A 19,256-nucleotide genomic window follows, 5' to 3' on the forward strand; every position below is an offset into this window, starting at 1 on the left:
CGTTAACTATTTAAACCAGCTCAAAATAGTTCCATTAAGAGAGATGAATGGTGAAATTACTGACAGTTTATATCTTTTTTTTTATGAAACATTTCCTTAGTTTTGATTGAATGATCCTGTGGTGAGTTATTTATTCTGCCCATATATCACTGAAACAAAGTTGTAAAGAACCCATTCGGGATCCAGGTATTGCAAACAGAGCGAAAATACTGTGATTTTGTTAAATTATATATATATATATATATATATATATATATATATATATATATATATATATATATATATATATATATATATATATATATATATAAACAGTAGACGAAACTTTTCTTCGCTGCATTCGCTGCATAGGCTATGACGGAGAACATCTGAAGAAAAAACTTACGCCAATCATTCTTTCTTCTTAACTATTTCATTTTAGTCACTGCTGCTGTTATCTAAGAATAACAATAGCAGCTTATAAGTTTTTTATATGTTACTTTGACCCTAGATGGTTCAGCTACAGGTTTGTTTCAATAACATTATGAGATATGATAAATACAGCAAATAATCGCGTTATAAATGCTTTATATGAAAACACATATACATTATATCCTACAGTTCGTCTTCTAATAAACGCATGAGTTTGTTTACTCCTATTATTGTAGCATCAGCAAACATACATTAGATTTAAGAAAAACAATCATAAGAACAGAGTAGATCATCGTGTAAATAATTATTTATTCAGGGATATTTCGGTACTAGAATCATCGATCTATAAACCGATTTGCAAAATATTAATTTTCACGTAAATACCTATATTATACTAATACATTAATCTCAATTCTATTGCTGTCATTGTGATGTCCCCTCATTAATCACGCATTACGATATACATTCTGCAGATGAAGCACAGTGGGGAGAGTGAGAGCTACAGGGTGTGGCTGGTGGTGAAGCAGGTGGTGGGAACCCTTCTTGTTGAAACCATTGCCGGGGAGCTGCCGCAAAGGAGCCCGACGCGGGTGGTGTTGGCGGCGTGGTTCATCTTCGCCTTCATCGTGGGAAATGTTTACCGCGGCAACCTGACCGCCAGTCTCACCGTGCCCAAGTACCCGGCCCGCGCAGAGACCCTCGCCCAGCTGGTTGACGCAGGGGCCCTGTATGCTGACAGGAAAATGCCGTTTGTCCACATAAAAAAATTAAAAAAACTCATACGATTAGCTCCCGGATAAGTCACTGAATAGTTCTAGCACACGACTCCCACGCAACATTCCATAACTTTTGAGTACCTTGATGTTATGAATATTAAAATTGTAACAATAATGTCATTACAGTACCTCCTTTTTTTCTATTTATTCAGGCAAGATATTGGGAGATTCAGTAAAGAAAGGTTCGAGCATAACACTCGACTGGGTAAACGATAGCCTAATGCCTTTTCCCTGTTTTCCGGTAGACTCACTACGCCACCCGACGCGGTAGACTTCATTAACAACTTCAAGCAATCGGACTCAAAGCTGTTTCAGACGGTGGCTGAGAGGACCAGTTTCGTTCCTTCTTATGAGATTGGAATGAAGGAAAGCTTGAAGAACAAGTGAGTTTAGTATACCAAGCAACCTATTCCACTTTACGTAGCTGAATCACTCATAGCAGTGGCTGGATCCCTAGCAGAATATTATTATTAAAGACGTTGCTGATTGTTGGCTGAATTAAATTATTTTTCATTTTAATGTTTAGGCAACTTTTTACAACTCCTTCCTTGCCTCCTCTCACATTGCATTATTTAAAATCTGAAAATATATACCGTTGTATTCAGGATTTTATGTACGAGAACAAACATTGTATTCAAAAAATTATATTATAGCTACAAACTTCAATAATTCGGTAAAAAGTTGTACAAACACTATATAAATGTTATTTGAATTATATACATCGCTTTTTTTTTACGGTACAAAGTTTTGAAAATCATGTTATAGTTGTATATTAACTGCTTATTCCAATGCTATAAACAAAGTTTGCCAGGTAAGCTAAATAAATAAATATGAACATTTAATTGACTAGGCAAGTGTGTTGGGCGACGAAGACGTCAGACTTCTTGCCCGCCTACAGCTAATCAATAGTACTTACTTACTTACGGGCTAGGCTGGGATATAGGGATCCGGCTGAAGTGAATGATTTTTTTTTTTTTTTAACCAAATCATACACAACCCATGAACATTTGGCAAGCGGGCTCAGAAGTTAGAAAATACACTTAATTAAAAAGATCGTATCCTGATATTAACAACCCAACGAAAAGTGAATGAGTTTTATGAAATATTAAAAGCATGACGCTGCAGCTGCGGAGGCCATTTTGGAACCATTTGGGCCGAGGATCAGCAGTTAGGCCGCTAACTACAGCATCAAGGAGGATCTTGAGTTATTATTTGATTGAGTCATTAATGTTATTTTTTTATGACATTCCTTACTCTTCATTTTTTTCGTCTTTACATGTAGGAAAATATCCAAGGACAGTTACTAAGAACAGGCAATCCATAGAAGGTACCCTGACAGACCTACATCAGGAGATTGTTCAAACTGCCATTCCTATATTAGATAGTGATGCCCATGTGTTAAGTATTCTCTTTTGAGAGAGAGGAAAAGATTGCTGTCTATTTTTTGTTTCTTTATTGTAAATAATAACCTATATTTTGAATTAGAAGTTCGAGGTAGCAATGGACATTTTACAATCATATCCTTTTTCTCAAAGCAAAGCTTATTTGTACGAACGGCTGAACATGAAGCTGATGATTGCTGAACATTACACTGGCAAGGGAGGATCAACGCCCCTCTACGTGGCGAAGCAGAACATTTTGCCCAGCTACTGCGGCTGGCCACTGGCTCCCAACACACCATTTAAGGCCAACCTTGATCAGTACATATTGGCTTTTCATGGGGTGAATGTCCAATTCTTTGGAATAACAAAACCTTGATGATGTCATATGAATTATTGTATTTTATCAGTAGAATGTCTAACATAAATAGCTAATCTTTTCTTAGTGGATGCGACAAGAGTTAATAATAACAAAACTATCCTTATACAAATAGGGATCCAATGAATCATGGGCATAAATAATATTTGCTACAATGACTGCAGGCTGGACTAATAGGAAGATGGACTACAGAGATTTTGGAAAGAGCACAGTTCAACAGTCAGCAGCGCCAGAGACAGGTGGCAGAAGAAAGCAGTGTTTCTACGGAGAAGGACGAGTCTGCCGGGGATCGGGTAAACAGGGCCCTTACTCTGGTTCACATGCAAGGCCCACTCTTCCTCTTTCTGGCAGGCACCTTGCTCTCCCTCGCTGCCTTCCTCGGCGAGATCACCGTTACACTCTGCCATATGGATCGTTGAAATAATGAATCTCCGATGATCGTTGTTTTCGTCAAAGTAATGCATTAAAGTTGCATACTAATCTGTATAGTCTGTCGCTGAATTTCTTTAAACTAGTTTACATTTTGGGGCGGATTCCTATTATAAAGTGCTTAGACAAAAACTCTCAGAAAATCCCTGTCACCATCCGTCCGTTAGATATTGAAAAACTGTCGTGCGATAAGGTGCCCCGTTGTGTTAGGCACTACAATAGTTGCTCAAAATCGTTAAGGTTTATAAAATAATAAGTAATTTAAACCATAATAGCTAATTCGTGATATGTTCCAATCCTTCACTTTTTCATCAGACTTCTACTAGGTTCATTACGACGATAAATGCACATCTGCTATTAACCAACCATATATATATATATATATATATATATAGATATATATATATATATATATATATATATATATATATATATATATATATATATATATATACAAAAAAAATAAAAATATAAACTTCACCTCAAAAAACTTTTTCTACCATTACAAACCTATATGTGATTCTGTTTGCGTTCAGATATATTGTAACGAGCACACATTTCAAGAAAAAGGCCTTTCCATAACCAGACCAGTGATTCGAAAGCTTCTTTAGAAGTGTCATTACACTGGTCATGCAGTGCTGAATATCTAGACCCGGGTTAAAGAATAAGGCTATCGAAACTATATTTATGGTAAAGTTTTTTTTTTTTTTCAATCATATATAATGCTTATTATTCCAAAAATCCTATTCCTCTGTTTATCATTTTTTAGGTGCTGCCAAAAGCGCCGGTGTGGCAGGATAAAAAGGACCCTCAGTGGAAAAAGGGCCTCGTTGTATGCATGCGCTACCATCTCACAAACACACGCTCGCACGCACACACACAAGCTCTCTCTCTCTCTCTCTCTCTCTCTCTCTCTCTCGTGGCAGTGGGTGGCTCTCCTCAGAGCACAACTAAGACAAGGGCTTTCTATCCTTAGTAATCCCATTAGTTTATTAAGACATCACCACAATGCCCACGACTGTGTGGTGTATGAGAGGTATACGTACGTTGTTCTCTACTCCACGAACACGGCTTAACCATTTTTTTTTTCAGTAGACGACCAATATTTAGTTTATTTAGCGAGATAGTCTACCGTTATATTTATTGTTGTGTTCTATATCGTTCAGCATTCAGTGTTAAAATGGCCAGTGTTGTACTACATATAAACAGCAAAAAATGAGTGTAACAGTAGGTTATGTTGCTATATATAAAAACTATTGATAGCCTACTAAAATTCTCTCTCTCTCTCTCTCTCTCTCTCTCTCTCTCTCTTACACACACACACACACACACACACACACATTATTACTTCAACCCGATCAACCAAGCTGTTCGTGTTTTTAGTAATCTCGCAACTGTATAATTTTTCTCTACAATATTTTAACGAAGGAGACGATGTGTGTGTGTGTGTGTGAGAGAGAGAGAGAGAGAGAGAGAGAGAGAGAGAGAGAGAGAGAGAGAGAGAGATTAACCCTTCTACGGCCTCACACCTAAACGAAGTCTGTTCCTTCTTTGTCCTGTTTTCCTCCTGTTTTTATTTTATTTTTTTCACTCCGCCCTTCTCCTCACCCTTCCACTGTAAACTCCACCCCCCCCCTCCCCTATTCCGCTGGCATTTTATTCGAGGTGGACGGGTAACACACACACACACACACACACACACTGATATATATATATATATATATATATATATATATATATAGAGAGAGAGAGAGAGAGAGAGAGAGAGAGAGAGAGAGAGAGAGAGAGAGAGAGAGAGAGAGAGAGAGAGAGAGAGAGAGAGAGATTCCGTGGCTACTTCCTACACATTATCTCTTGACTTAGGATCAGAAAATCAATGTCTGCGATAAGCGTTGACATCTTGCCATTTCAATAGTTTTCCAGGGAAGAGGAAATATTTCTGGACTATAACATGGATAACATTGCTACTGCAGTGCAAGTGTTCATGTCTTCCTCACTTGGACCGATATACTAAAATTTTAGAATCAGACTGAGAGTCGAAAATGCTAGGAAACCGATATATTTCACTCAATATTTGTTCAAAATTAATAGTTTATTGAAAAGTTTGTTAAGTTGTCCTTTTAGGCACTGATGTTCCATTTATATGTTTTTGGTTATATAATTTAATACATTTACATTTTATCGTAACATATCATTTTGGTGTAAGGAATACGACTGTAATTAAAACAAAATTATGAATCTCTCTCGTTTTGTATATGTAAGATTGACACACACACACACACACACACACACACACACGCAAAGGAAGCGGGATATGATTCACGGCACAAGCTCATGCAGACGCCGACAGATTCGGTAATTTTATATTCAGTGAGTTTTTTGGCACTACCGTGAAAAGCGCGCGTAAAAACTTTCCCTCACCTTCAGTGCAAAGTGTCTACCAATCCGCTGTGCTGAATCAACTGAGCCAGTAGCATTCTTTGGTCTTCATTATGGAACCAATGGCAATCCTTTGAACGCACGCATGAGCGCTGCCACAAGGAGGCTCAGGATGAAGTACTCTGGCTGCATTGTCTTCTGCCACTCCCTTCCTGGCAGCGGCCGACACAGGCGGGGACTGGTCAGCTGTTGCATCTGAGTGGTATGGGAGATCATTGTAGGTAACGTTTAAATTATATCAAAAAAGTACATTTGAGACATTACTGAATTTTAAGTTTCTTCGTTTAAAGCAGTAACTCTCAACCCATTTATTTTCACTATCCACTTTAATAATAATTGGTGGTCGACTCTGCACCATCAGTGGGGCCGAAAGTAATCAAATCATAAACCATTGCCTAGTCATATAACTTTATAGAACGTCTTGTAGTACCATCCGGAATAAGTATATATGCTTGCAATACAAGTAGCCAGTAATGAATATTACTTTTCATGGTGTGTATTTTTAACAAAGATCTCTATTACCTTATGGGGGTTGCCATAAAAAACTTAAGGTGATAATTCCTGATTTATAGGCTTAACGTGGAAGCATGTAAATAGTACACATAAATGAGACAAAGTTAACAATGTTACTAACTCCTGACAGTGCAATGAACAAATGTTTTAATGGTTGCCTTGGAGCAAGCATGAAGAAAGTGGCCCGGGCTTTGTTACTGTTGCTGGCAGCATGCCTCCTGCCCATGGCAGCGCCTTCATTCCTGAGTGAGTAAAGTGTGCTACATTGATGTTACAGAACAATACATGTCGCTCGGAAGGAAATAACATGATTATAAAATTCAAATTTGAAATACTTGATATTTCTTCCAATAGAGTAATCATTTCATCCATATTACAATAACGAAAAAAATACGAGGCGACACAGTAGAAGGATTTCCAAAGGAAAATATTTATCCACGTCTTTCTATGGCGCGAGTTGTCATTCACTCTTCACATAGGAACCATTGTAGGACAATAACGCAATACTGTTAGGCGGATCTTTCAACTTGCTAGGAGTTGCCGGCATGGAGGAGCGTTGGAAGGCACAGGTGCTGAACCTTGTGCTTGTAAATGCCTCTATTGACCACTGCGCCCTCATCCTCCTCACAGATGGCCACACCTCCACTCACTCCATCAACCAGGTAAATGTTCCATGTGGGATAACTGCTCTCTCTCTCTCTCTCTCTCTCTCTCTCTTAGTTATCAGTATTTCCCTCTCCTATAGATCCTGGGTACACGGGACCAAGGATCTAATGGTGGGGCGATGTTTCAGGCGGCAAGGACCAGTGAGGGTAGGGTCAATTTCACTCAGTCGCTACATCACTTTGTGGCTCAAGCCAGACAGGTAAGTTGTCGCATAAATTACTCAAGAAAGTAAACCAAAGGAGTCTTCTTGAAATAATTAACAGTATTATAATATAGCTACATATATGAGGTATTTGTATCAGTGTACCAATTAAATTGCATGGAAAGTGATCCATTGCTGGATAATATAATATTATTAGGGGCAAAATTAAGCACAGCCACCATGGCGTGTTTCAGCGAGAAGTACTAAAAATCCAGTGTTACGCATAAACGAGCGCTGATATTGGCTTTCCCAAGAGATGTAAGGGAGAGCGCAAAAGGGCGTAAAATTTTGCCGTACTCACTTGTACCCCCTGACGAAAGAATGTTCCCGTCATTGGACACTGTCTCACGTACTTAATTCCTCGACGTCTCACTACATTCTTAATTTAGTGCTACATTCGTTCGGTGTAATATCATAAACTGATCTTTTTCGACTTTTGTAATTATGAACTAGCAATCGGCCACTTCTCTGCAAATCACTGTTGGTCTTCTCTTGTGATGCCTCTCAGTGACCTAATTTATACACAATTTTGGGAAAATGCGAGTTTCTTGACTTTTTTTTTTTTTTTCGTTTTCGCCTATGTCACCGGTAGGTTTTCTTGATAGGGCCTGATGGTCGGCCCCAGCCCATTGTGGTGCAGGCAGGTGTTTTCAATGGCGCCATCTTGCTTGGCTTATGCTACCCTCCTACGATTATCTTAGACCCTCTATTTTTAGAGATAATCTAGATTCTAGAGTCAGGGTTAAAAAGAGGTCTTCAGGACACCAAGTGTGTATTCTTAGGCCACTCGGCGATGACTGAAAAGCTGCCAGCTTGTTTGTACAGGCGGGCGGGACGCAAACCTGCGTCCTCTTGGACGCCGCGCCCGCACACTGACCAGTCAACCACCGTCTCCTCATATGTTCTGTATTAAAGTGCACGCTCCGTTTATGGACACATTTAATGGCATTTTCTACTCACAGAAAAAAAAATTGTGTAGGGTGCTCATGGGTTAATGTAGTTCATAGATTATAGCTGCAAACATCAGCAATAACTGGCTGATTAAACATTGCGATGTTAATTTGTATGTGTATGCCATTTAAGGGTATTCACTGACAGTTCACCTCCTGTTTTAATTCACGACTGATAAATTATATCTGATCTCACATTTTCACATAATTATATATATTCAACTGATTATGGCAAATATATATCACATGAAAAAAATTGCGTCCGGGCGCTTCAGATGCGGCGGCTGGCGTGGTGCGTGGCGGTGGTGGTGGTGAGTGATGACGCGGCCTTCCTCGCTAACTTAGCGGAGGCATCTGACAGGGAACGCCTGATTGTGTGGACGACGAAGCTGGTGGTTGTTACGAGAATACCAGAGGCACAGGTGCGTTCTCTGCTTCAAGACTTCTGGGTCTTTTCAAGGATGAACACCGCGTTCATTAAATTAAAGGACTCTTCAACTGCTCCGAGGTGAGGCATCAGTAAATGTCTTCAACCAAAGTTCTTACTACTTAATGATTTTTCTCTCTCTCTCTCTCTCTCTCTCTCTCTCTCTCTCTATATATATATATATATATATATATATATATATATATATATATATATATATATATATATATATATATATATATATATATATATATATATGTTATTTCCAGTTGCCAGATATTCGTGTACCTGCCGTATAGTCCCGTGGGCTCCCAGATGGTCCGTGTGGCCAGCTGGAGGTCTGGCCAGAGTTTGGTCTTTGTTCCGCAACGAACACTGTTTCCCGAGAAATACGACAAGTAAGTAGAGCTCTTTAGAAACATGGTTCATAATCTATATTTACTAGTATTTACTTCTTCATGATGATGTACTCAGATATTACGATGCTTCCTTTCGCTAGTTTCTACGGGATGGAGGTCAACGTGACATGGATACCTCTTAAACCTTACTGGACGGAAGTAATTCAACAGGGACCCAGAGGACCGGAGGTGACTGGCTATACTGGCAGGGAGTACTCCATCGCAGTTGCTATGGCGCAAACCCTCAACTTCACCATGAACCCTCTCCCCTACATAAGCTTCGCAAATGCAAGTCGAATATTTCTTTGTCTGATAAAATGATGAACTAGAAAATCTGAACTCATTTATTCAGGTATTTACCTTACTGATTTTACCCGTATATTTTGCTAATAAGGGACAGAAATTTCAATAAACTCACTGCTTTCGTTCATCAACAGGTTCTGAAACATTTACGAGCTCGGGAGGCGTTGATATTTCCTGTTAATTTGCCAATTCTTCCCCACATGGTGGAGGCATATGACTACAGCCTTTTCCTCGAACGCTCTACATTGGCTTTTACTATGGCCAAACCTTCTATTAAACCCAGCTGGGATAACCTTTACGAACCTCTACGAGTAGAAGTGTGGATCTCCATCTTGTTCACCGTAATTGTGGTGTACACGGTCTTAATGCTGGTTGGTGCGATACTTCCATTATCAGTAAAATGTTGATTTAGTGATACTTATTATGCTTCTAACAGTGCGCACGTTAAAAGTTGGATTTCAAAAATATAATGAGAGGGGAGCCAGTTTCTAAACACGACACCTGTTCCTTTAAGGAAAATATAATTAAGTTTCCAGAAGAAGGTCAATGCCGGATGGAGAGGTGTCTCGATAATCCCCTTCTGAAAGAGTTCAAGTCGTAGGCAGGAGGAAATACAGACGAGGGAATCTGTTGCAAAGTTTACCAGCGAAAGGAATGAAAGAAAGAAGTCGCTTCTTAACTCTAGCATAAGCGTTTGGAATAAGCATAAGAATGAATTAGAGTAGAAGTCGTGTGCTGCGGGGATGCAGGAGGGGGGAGCAATGCAGTTAGCAACCTCAGAGGGGCATTTAGCATGAACATATTGAGTGAAGATATTTATTTTGGGGCCCTACATCATATTGTACGACGAATGTATACGTTTATAAAACTTTATGATATTATGAACAAGGAAAAATGTGATGTTAATTTACTTTGATATCTTATTGGTCTCAATTTCTATCAGTTGAAGCAAAGTGACAAAGGCGATGGACCAAGTGCATGGCTGGTCATGAAGCAAGTCCTTGGAACCTTGCTGGATGAGGCTATTCCTGGAGAGCTACCGATGAGGAGCCCGACGCGTGTGATATTGACGGCCTGGTTGATATTCTCCTTCATCGTGGGAACTGTTTACCGAAGCAACCTGACCGCCTGCCTCACCGTGCCCAAGTACCCGCAACGGGTGGAAAACCTCGCCCAGCTTGCAGAGTCTGGAGTAAAGTATGTGTTACTCATGTTTTATCATAACTGAAAAATATTGGAAAATATATATATATATATATATATATATATATATATATATATATATATATATATATATATATATATATATATATATATATATATATATATATATATATATATATATATATATATATATATATATATATATATATATATATATATATATATATATATATATATATATATATATATATATATATATATATATATATATATATATATATATATATATATATATATATATATATATATATATATATATATATATATATATATATATATATATATATATATATATATATATATATATATATATATATATATATATATATATATATATATATATATATATATATATATATATATAATATCTATCTATCTATCAATCTATCTATCTATCTATATATATTTTTTTCCCAGAATAACTGTAGTGCTAGATATGGACATCTTTAACAACAGCTTCTGGCAATCGGACTTTAAGGTGCTCCGGACAGTGAGTCAAAGAATGGAATTAGTCCCGTCCGTCAGGGAAGGGATCGCACAATTATTAGAAGAAAGGTGAGTCCAATACTCTCCTTGGTTAGATTTGTGGTTGTTATCATTGAAGTCATGCCCACATACCAGAAAATTATATTAAAAATTTTGATACAACTCTTATGGTTGTTGAGTCTATCAATGCTATCCAGAATATGTTGGTTGCGGAAGAACTATTGTCCGACATAAATATGAAGCCAGTTTGGGCGGGACCCGAACCTTTTCACAGCAGTGTCGCACCACACCCAATACATTATTCTCTCTCTCTCTCTCTCTCTCTCTCTCTCTCTCTCTCTCTCTCTCTCTCTCTCTCTCTCTCTCTCTCTCTCTCAAATGTTATTATCTACGTACTATTTGAAATTGTTTATTATATATTCTGTATACATTGAATAAGATTGGGCATCGCTATGGCCAGGGAACTCCCCGAGCGGGCCCCGCCAAAACCATTGTCGTCACGATAGAGAAGGCCTGACAGCTTGCTGGATTCTTTGCCGTTGAGTCATCCATATAAGGCCGAGTGTGTCCCGCGCTCTCCAAATAAAATGTTATTTTTTGTGTGTTTTAAAGCATATTTTTGTGTTAAATATATTTCTTCTGTGATAAATAAAGGTTTCCCAACATCAATATCTTATAAACATCATTAAATTAGACCTAATACAGAGGAAAATAAATAAGATATTGTATAAGGAGAAGGAGAAATATTCACACAAAAAATGATATAAATACATTGACAGTCGTAACTGGGTAGACTCCTATATTTTGATTTGCCACCGTTTTTAAATATCTCTTTTTGACATTCATAACGCTGTCGTTACAATTACTATATTCAACAAGCCGATCCTCCATCCCTATACTATTATAGGCAACTCAGTCACCTGCTACATATCTGGCAACTACAAGTTACATAGATGATGGAGATAATATAGAGTGCACCAACGCTGAGTGGTGAATCTCAGTCTCACATTTCGAAGCCATATATTATAAACGTAAACTATTTCATTGCTCTTATACGAATATATTTTCTTAAAAAATACAACGATAAAATATACCATGTTAACACTAAAATCCATGTGGCCATTATATGAGTCAATAATTTGTCCCAGGAACAAGATGGTAGAAAGAGGATTGTAGCAGCCCCCTCTCTCGTAGTTGCCAGATAGCAGGTGACAGAGTTGCCTAGTATCAGGGTGGAGGATCGGTTTGTTGAATATTGTAATTGTAACGACAGCGTTATGAATGTCAAAAAGAGATATTCAGAAACGGTGACAAATCACACTAATAGAAGTACCCAGTTACGACTGTCAATGTATTTATATATATTTTTTGTGTGTGAATATTTCTCCCTCTCCTTATACTATATCTTATTATTTTTTCTCGATTTTATGTCTAATTTGATGAAGTTTATAAGATATTAATGTTGAAAAATATTTATGTATCAGAGAAAAAATATATTTTTCACAAAGGTATGCATTAAAACGAAAAAATAACATTTTAGTTGGATAGCGCGAGACACTCGGCCTTACTTGGATGACTCATAATTTGAGCTGTCAGGCCTTCTCTATCGAGACGGCAATGCCCAAATTGATCTCGTGGCTGAGTCGGACTATAGGAAGTGTCCATTAGCTAATTTTACAAAACTTTAGTATACATGATACAAGGGATAAATACAATAATAAAAGAAAAACTAAACACATTTAACGGAGAGAGTCAGGAATGTTGTGATGCCTAAAAGACTATTGTATATATATATATATATATATATATATATATATATATATATATATATATATATATATATATATATATATATATATATATATATATATATATATATATATACACACACACACACACACACACACACACTATGAGGCACATTTATATGTCGACATTGTTGCAGCGTCACTAAAATCGATAGTGTTTCGTTACAGAGCTGCACACATGTATGAACGACTGTACATGGAGGTGGTCGTCGAGGAGCATTTCACTAAAAGAGACGGATCAACGGACTTCTACGTGTCACAAGAAAACCTTTTAGCTGACTTCTCTGCCTTTGTACTGATCCGCGATGCTCCGTTTAAAGAAAAGATTGACTACCTTATGATGACTTTCCACACGGTGATTTAAGAAGGCATAAGATTGCTGGTTTTGAATTTTGAATTAGTGTGTGCAACTGATAACAATTGAGAATAATTCATTTCTTTGAGGAAATACGTCAACGTTTTTACTGTAGCTATGTAGTGCCAACATTGTAAGATAGAATTTCTATTCTCTTTTAACTTTACAGGCTGGTTTAATTGGAAAGTGGAAGATAAATGCAATGGATAATGTTCGCACAGAAAGTCGACAACGACGCAGGAAACTAGGGAGCGAGGATGGAGAAGTGTCCAGCGAAGGTATAATGAAACCGTTGACAATGGTCCACATGCAAGGGCCATTCCTCCTCTACATCGTCTGCGTCATCGTTTGTTTCATTGCCTTTCTGTGTGAAGCCTTTCACGTAACGTTTCTTCATCATAGTCTCTACGGGTCTGGTAAACTCATTAACCTTAAATAGTCATCTCCGAATGTACATGCGATCATTCAGATTTTTCAAGATGGTAAAAAACATTGTTGGAAACATGACTAAGGTGAATGTCAGTATGTTGTTGTCCACCCTGCAATGTATCGTTTTTGGGGGGTTAATACTGTGATAACTGTTTATCTAACTGGCAAAAAGTAAAAGGTCAATTTGGGTGTACATATGTTTTATAGATGTATACATACAAAAATCCAGTTGGTTCCATGGCTTGAATTCATGCGGTACTTATTTTCTGACTAGCTGAACAGGCAGTCAGTCATGTTGGAAATTTGTTCTGCTGCTTTGTCTCTATAACGAATCAGAGCAACACGAGACACCGGCAAGACCACTTGTTTGTCTCCCCTCCATCGGCCTCTCGGCCGCATTAGAAGTTGATTTGTTCCTGAGACTCTACAAATATCTTGGTATTTTTCAATGTCCTTTCTTCAAATGATGTAATTACAAGGAACCAGAGGACGGAATAGTTTCTTGTTTTACATCGACAGTCATCTCAGTAATAATGGAAACTGTAGATACAAAATCCTTGATAAAAATAAAATGCTTCTCTGTGACACCAACATGTTTTAATTGATTTCTAAATTGAAATCCAATAAGACTATAGAATAGAAACACGATATTTATGACATCCTCTTTTAGTCTTGCATATCTAAAAAAAAGAAATGTGTTGAAATTTATGATAACTGATGATTGTAATAATGTTATTAATATAAATATCAAAAGTAATAAATATTGACAGTAATTATTCTGCATATTTAAAATAAAATACATCAGTAGCCATATTATCCAAAATTTTACTTCGAAGACGACTCCATCCTTCGTAATATCAATTTCAATAGATGTATTCGGAGAGGGGATGCGCAACCTATCCTCTTGGGTGGACCATGAATTAGTGCAAGCACTCATGATGCGCTTTAAAACAAAGGAGTTATTCTTAATATGGGCGCGCTAAGCCATTCATTGTCATTTCCACTTTTCATTTACCATCACTCAGTTTTTATCAATTTACTTCATAGATATAATAAGCCTGAAACATTTACCCACGGATTTCTTATCAATTTAGTGACGAAAAAGCAACAACTTTCAGACAAACTAGCAAACCGTTTCACAAGCATGAACACATTCCCGGCCTACCTTGGAAGGGGTACCAGCAGAGAGGCTTGCTGTGCAGTCTGGAGTGCGAAGAGAAATTCAACGTAAAAGCTATCAAGAGGACGCGGATCGATAGGGGACGTAAGAACTTTTACCAGATTCTGAGGGATTCTTTTTAATTTACATGGGTAGGGAGGCTCAAAAGAGGGAAATGCCGCAATTTACGTTAAAGACTTGCATAGGTTTAAAATTACCAGTGCGATGAAAAATAAGATTTTTTTTCCCTCAGAGTTTCATGTAAACACAAAGGAAACAAATACAGAACGGATTGAGAATTTTGTCCCTGATGGTAAAATACTCCCACTTCAGAAACATATAGGACCAAAGATCCGACCCTTTGCGGTCTCTAAAATCAGTTTAATACTCTTTCCCCTTCAACCTTCGGAATCGTAACTCCCAAGATCTTTGTTTTTAGTAACTGTAAATCTCCTTTATGTTAGAGTGAAGAGAAGTAAATCATATATATTTAAATTATCCTTTAGCATTGCTAAATAAATATTTTCTTACTGGAAAAAAATAAACACCAAAATATTTCCGTTACAACTTTTCACAAAACCTCATTCATAACAAGAATCTTTCTCCTCTGTATCCACCTCACGCATGACAAGAAAGCACACTCCCCACTTTGGAATCATAGCTGTCTCTCTAGTGGCTGTGCGCTACTTAGGTTCTGCCTACTCTCACTAGACATCGGCAGTGCGCATGAATCTAACGCATGGGAAGTAGCGGTTACAGAGAGGCTCTTTTAATACAAAAGTATTTATTGAATATCTCCAAGCCACTCGAGTCATACATTCGCGGTCCGTGACTAGCGCCGGCTGGTTCATACGTTACTAAGTCCACACACTCTTCGCTGGCGATGCTCTTGGTCTATCTATTTAGATCATAATATCGTATGTGAAATGTGTGTGTGTGTGTGTGTGTGTGTGTGTGTGTGTGTGTGTGTGTGTGTGTGTGTGTGTGTGTGTGTGCACACACACACACACACACACACACACACACACACACATTAACAGAAACTAACAGACATACAGACAGACATTTTCCGCAACAAACTCAGGACACCAAAGCTGCGTCTTCCACACGACCCTCGAAGCTACAATATGAGGCAGACGGCTGCGGGTACTGTTCTGTTTCTGGCTGGGGTTCTACTCGTGCAGGCCCGCTCGTTCAAGAGTGCGTATTATCATTATATCAGTAAAACGGTAAAATAGAGATTGGTGCAGAACTAACAAACTAAATCAACATATCTAATTGTTTACGCGTTCTCTTAGGACACAGTACTAGAGACACACTTCTGCTCGGGGAGAAAGATGCAAAACTACATTTCTTACTGAGGAAAGCGCCCGTCTCCAAGTGTGTTCTCATAGTTATAAGAGATCGCTCCCTCCCGCTCTCCTACTTTCACCAGGTAAGACCTTTTGACTTTGGGTGTACAATAAACATGTACACAATGCGGCCTATATTAATTATTGTTCGGCCATAACATTGTTGTCCAGAAGATCCTGTGTTGTAATCATTGCTAAAGTTAGCGTAATCAGTTTCATCTCTTAGAAAATCCCTTGTTTTCCCCTACACCTCATATCATAAATGTTACTTTTAACGTAATAGCTCGCCTATCCTGTTAGCTCCTCTAAAGGGTGAAGGACCCTTCACTTTTGACTCTACACTGTAATGCTATGTAGAGCTCCCTGTTTCGTAACACTCTTACTTTATGCTGTGTAGAGCTCCCTGTTTCGTAACACTCTTACATTATGCTGTATATAGCTCCCTGTTTCGTAACACTCTTACTTTATGCTGTGTAGAGCTCCCTGTTTCGTAACACTCTTACTTTATGCTGTGTAGAGCTCCCTGTTTCGTAACACTCTTACTTTATGCTGTGTAGAGCTCCCTGTTTCGTAACACTCTTACTTTATGCTGTATAGAGCTCCCTGTTTCGTAACACTCTTACTTTATGCTGTGTAGAGCTCCCTGTTTCGTAACACTCTTACTTTATCAGAAAGATCAAAGTCTGGGACGATCCAAGCTTGGGTTATTTTCCCGCACCATCGTGCCTGAAGTTGGGCTGGTAGGAGCAGAAAAGGATGGTGTAGTGCCGTGGGTGATGTTGAAGCAGATGACTTGTGATGCTGGGGTGGCGAAAAGTTTTCATCTTTTTTTCCATCTAGCAATCAAAATTCTACTCTTTTGGAGATCTTTTGTGTCTTTTCTCAACATTTTCAATACCTTGGGATCCTAAACACATGTAATGCTTTCCCTAAACACGCGAGGAGAGTAACAATGTTTATACGTTGAAATTAGAACAGCTAAAAACGTGGGGAAATAAAAGTTGGAAAGTTTCGTTTAGTCGGCGCAACATCTGTGGTCATATGCCGGAGAGAGACAGGAGAGGGAAGGAATTATAGGAGAAGGGAACAGATCCCAGGAGACGGGACACAACCGCCGATTAATACCTGGTACCCATTCACTGCTGGCTGGACAGGGGCGTAGGGTATCGGAAAAGCCGCCCATTTCTTTCCACTCCGCCGGGAATCGAACCTGGGCTCTCTCGGTTGTGAGCCGAGTGTGCTAACCACTGCAACACGAAGCCCCTTGATATACGCGGGGCGAGGCTAGACGAATCGTAGACTTTAGTAGTTACCAGTAAGAACATTAACTTACAATTTAAGATAAATGGCGTAATAATTGTAGGAAATAAATATATAAAGATGAATATGGCAAGATGGCGGGGTTTGCACATGATGTAAACGAACGCCCGTCGGTGGAATCACACATCCTGCCATCATTCGCAATTTTGGCTTCAAGGTACATGTGACTGCCCTAGATGAGGTGCGATCAGTTGACTTTAGGACTTAGCTGATCTGACAACTCTAAGGTGTGAGCAGAGTGAATAAGATGAATACGCTGCTTAACCCATTGGATGCGGATTTCCTACAAGAAGATATCACCAAGCAACAGGAGTGGAACAAAAAGTGGCTGCTCCAATTTAATGAAGAAAAATGTGAGGTCATGCATCTTGGGAAGGGAAATTCAGCATACTAATACCACATGGGAAACACTCCACTATCCACCACAGAGGCACAGAAAGACCTGGGAGGATATGACTAGGCTACCAGTGAAGGCGAAATCCGTGCCAATCGCAGCGGACGGGTTAACGCGCATAAATACGTAACTAGGCTTAACGGGAACACACAACCAATCCCGCCAACAGTTACCAGGAGAAGGAATCGAACTCCGAACATCACGACCAGCACTTCAAGCCTCTACCCACTTGGCTAGCGCGAAATCATGCGGTAGCGGTGGCCGAGTGGTTAGCATGCCGGTCCCGCGTTCGCCGCAGCCTGGATGATGCAGGGTTCGAATCCGCCGGTACCACCTGGGAATTTTCAGTCACCGCCGAGTGGCCTAAGACTACCCACATGCTGTCCTGAAAACCACCCAACAACCCTTACACTAGAGGAACTGTCCAAGGGGAATCAAGAATGAGCTCCGGGAGGGCAGCATGAGCCAAGAATAGATGACGCCATTATAAACACTTGCCTGCGCCAAGACGAGCTTGAGCCGACCACCTGGCCCAACCAAGAAAGCCTATCGGCGCTAAAGGCCAGGACGTAAAAAAAAAAAAGGGGTTGCACTATTTTTTTTTCAGCAATTCCGTTTGCAGGTTTTTTCGACTTCTTTATGGCGGACGTCCTTAGACGGACTTTGATATTCCACCAGGTTGTACCCACAGGTTGTACTGGAGTCGGGAGATCCAGCAGTGGGAAAACTGTCATCGGCTGCGGCATTGTTTAAGGTCTCGACGGACGGCAGAGGGAATGTAACCTGCCCACTTATGTTGAAGGTGGTGGCCCAGGCTCGTCAGGTGAGTGGTCCTCTACAATGAAACAGACAGAACAAAATCACGGTAGCAGAAGCGCTGTATTAATCAGGGAAAATGATTACCATCCGTCTGTGGTAATCAGTTCTGGCAATGGTTCGAGCCGTCGCCATATTAAGAAACTGAGAATGTAAAAATACTCAATAATGATAACTTTGGCTAATGAAAATAGAACTAGAAGTTAATGAAAAAAATATATGTACAAAATTTAACCGCCATCAACCTATATCCGTCCAGTGTAGGGAAACAGTCCTCTCTCTCCCAAGCGTTTTCATTCATTTCAGCCATGTGCCTATAGCTTCTAATTTCAATGTAAACGTTTCATAAACAGTCACACCATCTGCCTCCACTTAGGTCCTCTATCCTATACGTATCTTCTGAAAATTGCCATATTAATTTTAATTGCCTTCATTATTTCATATATTTTCTCTTTTCATCATTTGGGTGTTTCTATGTATTATGGATTCTCAAAATCTAAGTTCCCATTCCACTTTGGATACTTCTCGGTTTCCTTTCTCCAGACTTGGTAAATATGTCTGTGAGCCATACGTCATGACAGGGAGGACTCAATGGCTGAAAACCCTTTGCATCAACACAAGGGTGCAGCCTTACACTATGT

At 39.0% G+C, this 19,256-nt stretch overlaps 1 protein-coding gene and 1 long non-coding RNA gene across 2 annotated transcripts in view; one reads left to right on the forward strand and one right to left on the reverse strand.

The window, feature by feature from the left end:
• LOC127007030 (uncharacterized) overlaps positions 1 to 3,734 on the forward strand; it is a 34,380-nt gene extending 30,646 nt beyond the window's left edge. Inside the window, exons 9-12 of the mRNA XM_050877517.1 lie at positions 885 to 1,138; positions 1,433 to 1,570; positions 2,723 to 2,909; positions 3,110 to 3,734. Of these exons, the coding sequence (XP_050733474.1) occupies positions 885 to 1,138; positions 1,433 to 1,570; positions 2,723 to 2,909; positions 3,110 to 3,364 (834 nt within the window). The 3' untranslated portion in view covers positions 3,365 to 3,734. The remainder of the gene's footprint in view (positions 1 to 884; positions 1,139 to 1,432; positions 1,571 to 2,722; positions 2,910 to 3,109) is intronic.
• Positions 2,952 to 19,256, reverse strand: part of LOC127007032 (uncharacterized) — a 17,260-nt gene continuing 955 nt past the window's right edge. Inside the window, exons 2-3 of the long non-coding RNA XR_007760040.1 lie at positions 5,796 to 6,008; positions 2,952 to 3,345 (exon numbers count right to left, since the gene is read on the reverse strand). This is a non-coding gene — a long non-coding RNA (uncharacterized LOC127007032). The remainder of the gene's footprint in view (positions 3,346 to 5,795; positions 6,009 to 19,256) is intronic.

The sequence above is a fragment of the Eriocheir sinensis genome, chromosome 34 (genome assembly GCF_024679095.1).
Source record: "Eriocheir sinensis breed Jianghai 21 chromosome 34, ASM2467909v1, whole genome shotgun sequence".
In the NCBI taxonomy this organism is placed as follows: domain Eukaryota; kingdom Metazoa; phylum Arthropoda; class Malacostraca; order Decapoda; family Varunidae; genus Eriocheir; species Eriocheir sinensis.